This window comes from Bubalus kerabau, chromosome 5 (genome assembly GCF_029407905.1).
Source record: "Bubalus kerabau isolate K-KA32 ecotype Philippines breed swamp buffalo chromosome 5, PCC_UOA_SB_1v2, whole genome shotgun sequence".
Taxonomy (NCBI): domain Eukaryota; kingdom Metazoa; phylum Chordata; class Mammalia; order Artiodactyla; family Bovidae; genus Bubalus; species Bubalus kerabau.
In genome coordinates, this window is record NC_073628.1 from 1224283 (window position 1) to 1233486 (window position 9204).

The 9204-nt window shown below is 45.2% G+C and overlaps 1 protein-coding gene across 1 annotated transcript; it reads right to left on the reverse strand.

Annotated features, from left to right (window-relative positions):
* Nucleotides 1–476: 476 nt before the first annotated feature.
* Nucleotides 477–1108, reverse strand: LOC129652199 (keratin-associated protein 5-8-like). Its single transcript, XM_055580513.1, has one exon. The coding sequence runs from the start codon at nucleotides 1087–1089 to the stop codon at nucleotides 634–636; it is 456 nt and encodes a 151-aa protein (XP_055436488.1). The 5' UTR covers nucleotides 1090–1108; the 3' UTR covers nucleotides 477–633.
* Nucleotides 1109–9204: the final 8096 nt, after the last annotated feature.

The window sequence follows — 9204 nt, forward strand, 5'->3', positions numbered from 1 at the left end:
ATAAATTTCAGCAAATATTGCCAACACACTCTGGTTTCCGCTACCACTGATGTTTAGACGTTTAGAAACGTTTCTCCTGAGAAAGGCTGTGAGAAAAGAATCACAGTGAGACAAGCTTTGTTGAGGACAGTCTGTTTATTTAGCAGCTTCACAAGCCCAGAGTAGGATTTGCTAGACCGAGATCAGAAGGAGGTGGAGTCACGGAAGAGGGGAGGGTTATTTGGTGGATCTGGGCCCCAGGCCCTGGGAGGTCAACACCAGCCCTGAGGTTATGTGAGAACCAGGGCAGAGCAGCAAGAAGCCAGCAGATGGTTAGAACAGCTCTGTGCCCATCAGAGGATGAGGGGTGGGTTCTCTGTGGCTTAGTCCCTGAGCAGCCTGCAGATGGAGGAACTCAGCTGCCAAGGAGGGAGATTCTCATGGGTTGAAAGTGGCAGCGAATCCCCAGATGGCTCAAGCAGGACAAGGGGAAGCCCTTCTCCATCAGGGAGTGTGGGACAGGATCTCTGGTCCCGGAGATTCAGACTTCACCACCCTGGAGAGATGGAGTGTGCCCTGGGGTCTGGACGTGTCACTGCTCACAGTCAGGGAGCTGGGACTGGCTAGAACCACCTGAGGTCTGAGCTCAGCATCTCAGATCTTGCGCTGGCAGCACACAGGGACACAGCAGCTGGACTGGGAACAGCAGGGTTTGCAGCAGCTGGACTGGGAGCAGCAGGGTTTGCAGCCGCTGGACTGGGAACAGCAAACAGGGACACAGCAGCTGGACTGGGAGCAGCAGGGTTTGCAGCAGCTGGACTGGGAGCAGCAAACAGGGACACAGCAGCTGGACTGGGAGCAGCAGGGTTTGCAGCAGCTGGACTGGGAACAGCAGGGTTTGCAGCAGCTGGACTGGGAGCAGCAAATGGGGACACAGCAGCTGGACTGGGAGCAGCCACAGGAGCCGCAGCCCCCTTTGCCACAGCTGGAGCAGGAGCAGGCTGGCACACAGCAGCACACGGGCTTGCAGCAGCAGACGGGCACACAGCAGCTGGAGCCGCAGCCCCCGCAGCTGGAGCCGCAGCCTCCGGAACAGCCAGAGCAGCCCATGGTTCTGGTGGGTTGAGGGTGGAGTAGGTCAGAGGAGCAGGTGGAGAGAGAGAAGGTGCTCAGTGTGGGGCCTCCTGGGCCAGGAGCCTCTATATACCTGCGGGGGCGGGTGTGACCTGGGCTCGTGCTCCCTTCCTGGTTCCTGTCTGGGCCGCATTTGTTTCCTCCTTGCCCCTGTGCTCTCACTGACTCATGAGCATCTGTTTTCTTAGGGCTCTAAATTTGGTGTCTCCCCCCCCTTTGGCTCCTATAATTAGCGCCTGAGCTCTGCTTGCCCATTCCTTCCTGACATCCCTAGGAACTGGTCACCTGCCCTTTTTGCCCATCACAAGTGGCCCTCGATAGGATGGCCCAAGTCTGTACCCAACAGAGTCCCAGGGGCCTCCTTCTCAGTGCCTGCCTGCACGGGAGAGGCTCGTGGCTCCAGGTGGACTGGCCCAGCTTACGCTCAGCGCCCCAAATGCAGCTCCTCTCAGCTTATTTAGGAGAATACTAACTTCCAATTCGTCTTCACACTAAATTTATTATTTACTACATAAAGATTAATTTTAATTTTTTAATCAAGGTGGTAGACATATAGTTTAAAAATTTTCATGAGGCTTTACCCCAGGAATTTTCCTCCAATTAAAATAGATAAATAAATTAAAAAAAAAAGTCTGACAGAGTAAGAGATGTGCATTACTAATGAAAGAATTATTATATGCTTATGGCTAGTTTATTTTTTTTATTTTAAAATATGTATATTTTTTATTATATTTTTTACATGGAACACTTCAAGAAAGAAAATCATTACAATAATTCAAATGCATGAATGATTCAAATTCATACTGCAATCCTTGGATTCAATAAATATCCTTTCTAATTTTACCCAATCAATATTAGAAATGTATGTAGACACTAAGTCAGCTAACACAGTAAGTAAAATAACTATATAAACTATGATTTTATAGTCCCTCAGGAGTGGGGAGCATGCATGATCAGTTAAGTCACTTTGCCACTGTGTTTTTTTTTTAAAAAAAAACATGATTCACATTTCCTTCAACCATACATTCAATGCAAGTGTTAAATTAGACCACTGATACCAACAACTTAAAACTATGTTCTTTAAAGAAAATTCAGTTTAATACAAAGAAATTCAAGAGGAAAATTTCAAGACCTTTGATCAGAAGTTTTCAATACCTGTCGTACTACTCTGGTATACACAAAGGTTCAAGTAAGGCTGAGGAAAAAGATCTGTTTCCTTTTCCCACTGAAGACATGATCCAAGAAACAGGTGATCCACATACACACTCCGTAGAAACTAGCCATCCATCCACACCTTGCCTTGGACTCATTACATTAGTAACTGAAAACATTTTAAAAGCCTTGGCCAACATTACAAAAACAAAGCATTTAGAGTAATACTATTTATGAATATAAGCATCACTGGGTTTGTTTTTTTTTTTTTTTTTTTTTTTTGCCTGCTATAAATACTAATCTTTGAAAAGCTACAAGTGAGTTCCCACTGTGGTTCTTTTCTGGTGTGGGAAGCTGCAGGTGTGCACGGGACGGTCTACTGTTTTACCTTCTCAAAATATTCTCTGGAAGCAGTTGGATGGGGCTTGATTGTAGGAGACTCAGGTGTCCAGTTGGCCGGGCAGACTTCTCCATGGGTTTCCACAAACTGGAACGCCTTCACCAAGCGGAGGGTCTCTTCCACGCTTCGGCCCACTGGGAGATCATTGACACTCAGATGCTTGATGACTCTGTTGGGGTCAATAATGAAGAGACCGCGAAGACCGGAGCAACCTTCCCACCACGGCTGCCATCTTCGTTCCTTATGGCTAGTTTAAATTGAAATAAAACTAAGAATCATATTATTAACAATAACTATGTTTTACTTTTAGACAATATCTAATACTAATCTCTCACACTATCATACCTGAAAAAAAAAGGTTTCCTTAATATTTGAAAATGAATCAGTGTAGTTAACCACGTTAGACCATGTCTGACCCTTTGTGACTCCATGGGCTGCAGCATGCCAAGCTTCCCTGCCCTTCAGAGTGGCAAAAACAATATTTTTCTGTAAGACTGGGAACAAGGGAAGAATGTTCACTATTACCCCTTCTACTCAAAGTAAGTTTGTCAAATTAAAAAAAAAAATTGCTAGGATTTTAACTGAACACAGTAATCAATTTTTGGAAAATTCACACCTTTTCAACATCAAATCACGTGATCTGTGAACATGCGTAGCTTTCCACTGATTAAATCCTCTTTAATTTCTTTCAATAATGCTTTATAATTTCACTTTAGAGAATCTGTACATCTTTCATATGATTTATATTTCTAGGTTTATTATTTTAGGGGATCAATTATAAATAATTTTTGTATTTTAATACAAATAAATATATGTTTAAAATTTTCTAACTGTTGTTAGTACATTTGGAAAATTTAGTTTATATTTGTTGTTTCCCCACTGATCTTGCTAAATTTACTTATTTATTGTGATGCTTTATTTGTAGATTATTTTGGATGTTTCTTTTGTGTTTATTCGTATTTCACATTTCAGGATTTCCTTGACAAACTTAGTCCACCCTTAGTGATTTTCACTTCTTCACAAGGAAATCAAGAGCATTACTAGGGGCTACCTCCCCTCTGCTGACTTGAGTGTTGTTACTGCACAGTTCACTTGTACACTCTTGTGAATCCCAGAAATCACGTTTATTATTGTTGCCTTAAGCACTCAGTGTATGACTCTGCTTGGCTGCCCTGGCAAAGGACCACTTCCTGGGTGTCAGAGACAAGAGGAACTTATTTTCTTACAATTCTGGAGGCTAGAAGTCCAAGATCAAAGTTGATTCTGGGTGAGACATCTCTTTCTGGCTTGTCTCCTTCCATGACCTTTGTCAGGAGAGCAGGGGGAGACAGAGCTGATGTGTCTCCTCTTCTTATAAGGACAGAAGTCCTATTGGGTTAGAGTCCCATCCTTACTACTCCATTCAACCTTAATTCTGCCCTTACAAGGGCTTCCCTGAAGGCTCACCTGGTAAAGAATCCCCCTGCAGTGCAGAAGACCCTAGTTTGATTCCTGGGTCCGGAAGATCTGCTGGAGAAGGGATAGGCTACCCACTCCAGTATTCTTGGGCTTCCCTGGTGGCTCAGCTGGTAAAGAATCTGCCTGCAGTGCGGGAGACCTGGGTTCGATCCCTGGGTTGGGAAGATCCCCTGGAGGAGGAAATGGCAACACACCCCAGTATTCTTGCCTGGGAAATCCCACGGGAGGAGCAGCCTGGTGGGCTACAGTCCACGGGGGTCACAGAAGAGTCAAACATGATTGAAGCGACTGAGTGAGCGTTGCTCTTAACAGCCTTATTTCCAAATATGACATTAGGGCTTCAGCCTAAGAGTTTTGGGGGGGCACAATTCAGCTCATTATAGTCATTACTCTTTTGTATCTATCTATATATTTACACTTTTAGTGCTGTTCATTCCTTCCTGTAGATCTGTGTGTGTGTGTGTTTTATGGGACCATTTTCCTTCAGCCTGAAGAACATCTTTCAGTGTTTCTGGAAGTATGAGTCTGCTTGTGAAGAATGTTCTTAGTTTTGTCTTTCTTCAGTTCAGTTCAGTTCAGCCGCTCAGTTGTGTCTGACTCTTTGCGACCCCATGAATCGCAGCACGCCAGGCCTCCCTGTTCATCACCAACTCCCGGAGTTGACCCAAACCCATGTCCATTGAGTCGGTGATGCCATCCAGCCATCTCATCCTCTGTTGTCCCCTTCTCCTCCTGCCCCTAATCCCTCACAGCATCAGAGTCTTTTCCAATGAGTCAACTCTTTGCATGAGGTGGCCAAAGTATTGGAGTTTCAACTTCAGCATCAGTCCTTCCAATGAACACCCAGGACTGATCTCCTTCAGGATGGACTGGTTGCATCTCCTTGCAGTCCAAGGGACTCTCAAGAGTCTTCTCCAACACCACAGTTCAAAAGCATCAATTCTTTGGCGCTCAGCTTTGTTCACAGTCCAACTCTCACATCCATACATGACCATTGGAAAAACCATAGCCTTGACTAGACAGACCTTTGTTGGCAAAGTAATGTCTCTGCTTTTGAATATGCTATCTAGGTTGGTCATAACTTTCCTTCCAAGGAGTAAGCCTCTTTTAATTTCATGGCTGCAGTCACCATCTGCAGTGATTTGGGAGCCCCAAAAAACAAAGTCTGACACCATTTCCACTGTTTCCCCATCTATTTCCCATGAAGTGATGGGACCAGATGCCATGATCTTTGTTTTCTGAATGTTGAGCTTTAAGCCAACTTATTCACTCTCCTCTTTCACTTTCATCAAGAGGCTTTTTAGTTCCTCTTTACTTTCTGCCATAAGGATGGTGTCATCTGCATATCTGAGGTTATTGATATTTCTCCTGGCAATCTTGATTCCAGCTTGTGCTTCCTCCAGCCCAGTGTTTCTCATGATGTACACTGCCTATAAATTAAATGAGCAGGGTGACAATATACAGCCTTGACGTACTCCTTTTCCTATTTGGAACCAATCTGTTGTTCCATGTCCAGTTCTAACTGCTGCTTCCTGACTTGCATATAGGTTTCTCAAGAGCAGGTCAGGTGGTCTGGTCTCTATTCCCATCTCTTTCAGAATTTTCCACAATTTATTGTGATCCACACAATCACATCACCGACTCGATGGACGTGAGTCTGAGTGAACCCCGGGAGTTGGTGATGGACAGGGAGGCCTGGCATGCTGCGATCCATGGGGTTGCAAAGAGTTGGACATGACTGAGCGACTGAACTGAACTGAACACAGTCAAAGGCTTTGGCATAGTCTTTGTCTTTCTTAAATATCTTTATTTAAGCTTCACTTTTGCAAAACGTATTTTTTCAGAGTAGTCTCCAGTGCAGAATTGTTAACAAGTTTCTTCTTTCACCCCTTTATAGGTGGTGTGCCCTTGTCCCCTGGCCTCCATGGTTTTTATTGAAAAGTCAGCTCTAAATGTTACTGTTGCTTCTTTGGGAATTATGTGCCATATTCTTTGCTTTTAAGACCTTAAATTTTTTTTCTTTCAAAAGATGGTCATTTTGTAGCTAGGGTTTTAAAAGTTTCTTCTTGAGTTTTGCTGAACTTCTTTAATCTATGGGTTGGTATCTTTGGTTAAGTCTTAAATATTCTCAACCTCTCTCTTTTGAAATATTGCTTTTGCCCCATTTCTATCTTATTTCCCTCTGATTTTCCAATTACATTTATGTTAGAGTTGTTGGCTCATTCCCACACGTCTTTTGCACTCATTTATTTTTTGCATTCTCGTTTCTATCTGCTTCAGTTTGGATGTTTTTCCACGGACTTTTTAAAAAATTGAATTCCCTAATTCTGTTTTTTTTTTTTTTTTTTTTTTTGCTATGTCCAGTCATCTGTTAAAGCCATCTGATAAATTCTGAATTTTATATATTGTACTTTTCAGTATTAGAATGTCCATTTTATTATCTTTTTATGGACACTCTTTTGGCGGAATTTTTCCATCTTTTCATCTAGTTTGTCCATATTTTCCCTATGCTATCTTTAAGTATTTGCTAGTTAACAGTAAGATCTGAATCATTTTGAGTCTGCTTTTATCACATGTTCCCCTTTTGATTATTTGTCACATTTTCCTATTTCTGGTTTTATTTTTTGGCCATGCAGTTTTCAGGATCTTAGTTCTCTGACCAGGGCCTGAACCCAGGACTTGGCAGTGAAAGTGCCAAGTCCGAACCACTGGACTGCCAGGAGGGTCCCTCCTATTTCTTTTTACATCTGGTAATTTTTTTTTAGTGTGTACTGGCTATTTTTATGGAAGGACCATAGAAGTTTTACATGGTATAATCTTCCATCATGGGAGGGCCCTCTTTTGGGGGAAAGGTCCTATCCTATCCATCTAGTCCCTGTTACTCTATATTTCCCCATTGTCTTTCAGATACACTTTTGGTAACTTACCTGGCTTTATTTTAAGAACTATTTCTTTACTTTCTATCTGTGCTGCGTCCTCGCTGCTGTGCGGGCTTGCTTTAGCTGCGGGAGCAGGGCTCCTCTCTGGCCGTGGCGTGCAGACGTCTCACGTGCTGACTTCCCACGTGCAGACGTCTCACGTGGTGTTCTCTCTTGTGGAGCACAGGCCCTGGGCACCTGGGCTCAGCAGTTAGACCACACGGGCTTCGATGCTCCATGGCAAGTGGAATCTTCCTGGACCAGGGGTCAAACCTGTGTCCCCTGCACTGGCAAGCGGATTCTTATCCCTGGACCACCAGGGAAGTCCCTAATTTGTTGTGTTTGCTGTTCAGTCACTAAGTCGTATCTGAGTCTCTGCAACCCCATGGACTGCAGCGCGCCAGGCTTCCCTATCCTCCGCTATCTCCTGGAGTTCGCTCAAGTTCCTGCCCACTGAGTTGGTGTTGTTATCTAACCATCTCATCCTCTGCCACCCTCTTCTCCTTTGCCTTCAATTTTTCCCAGCATCAGGGTTTTCTTTTAGTTGTTGTAGTAGGAATTCTGGGAGGCTGCAACTTACCACATTTTACATGGCGGCAGAAATCCACTTCTTGTTGTCTGCAGTATTCCAGTTTCACTCTGACGTGACTTGTTTGTATATATTCTTGTGCTTCCTCCTAGGTACCAAGTTTGTGCCTTTGATCTGAAGAAGCTTCACGTGTCATCTCTCTGAGTATTGTTCTCCTGCCATTTCTTTTGATCTCTCCGTGTGGGACATGTGGTAGAGCTGTGATGGAGCCTCTGATCCCTCTTCCGCGGTTCTTGGCTTCTATTTCATGGCTGAACTCTTTATGACTGTTACAGTCTGGGTGAATTTCTCAGTGCTGTCTCCCTCCTGACAGCTGGGAGGGAGAATCTGTTCTATGCTCTCTCCCAGGTCCCTGGTCCATTTTTGGTGATCTTTGGCTTCTGGAAGCATCACCAGAGTTCTGCTTCATCTTCTCCCCGTGTTTTCCCCGTGTGTGCGTCCGTCTGCCCCTAAACTTCCCCTGTATGTGAGGACCCCTGCCAGTCTGGGTGAGGAGCCCACCCTGCTGCATTATGACTGACGAGCATGACACCTGCGGCTGGACAGTGGATGTTGTTAATGTCCCACGCAGAGGTCCACAATGCCCTTATCTGCTTCTGCGTTATTTTTCTTTTCTAAACACCATGAGAAGGTAAATGCAGACTGGCTGAGCCACTGCATCTGGCATTTGCAAGGGCTGAGCCATTGCATCTGAACCATGGCCACAAGAGAGCCAGGAGAGTGCCATCCAGCCTCTGGACGTGAGAGAGGAGGGGCATGGAGAGGGTGCTGGCCCCGACACAGCAAGTTTACTGCCCCCCCAAAGGGAAGGTCCCACTGCTGGACAGCCACACATCCAGGATGCACATGCTACATCCTGACTTGGAGCCCAGGCCTCTCTGCTGCGCCCTGGAATGTCCCCTGGCCACAACATCGGTGGTGGAGTATGGCCATGGCTGGAGGCAGACGGGACACCTGGCGGTAAGTGGAGTCAGGGCCTGGTCAGCTGGCATGGGCTTCCGGGCACCCACTTCCAGTGAACCCGCTTGTTCATCAGTACATTGTACAGAGACTGCTACGAAGAGTTACACTGGGAATGAATTTGGTTGGCAGGGACAAAGATAATTTTATTGACAGGACATTTTATTGTATTTTAACAAACAAGAATAGAAACCTGCCGTAAGGAACGGAGTTCTGCTGGACTGGGCTTCATTGGAGAAGGAAACTTGGATGTGATCAAAGTGGCATCTTTTCTAATTGAGAAGCCAGGAGCTGGATGTCCTTGACCAGACCCTTCACATGAGGGTCAGCGCCTGGTTGTGGCAGATGATGGCCCTTAGAAGAGTCAGAAGGACAGGTGGCGGCCACTTGGGTTTAGAGGACTATTAGCATGTGGCCTTCCTCTGCATAATGATATCCTAGATGGATGGGGACAGAGCCGAGTCTCCTCATGTGAATGGTGCTTCCTATGCTGGAGCAGGAAATGCAGGGAAGAGGTCCACAGAGCAAGATGTGTGCAGGAGAATGACAAGCCAGAGAGCCTCACAGATGCCGCAGTTGGAAGAGGTTAGCTGAATGCTGGAGTGACCATTACA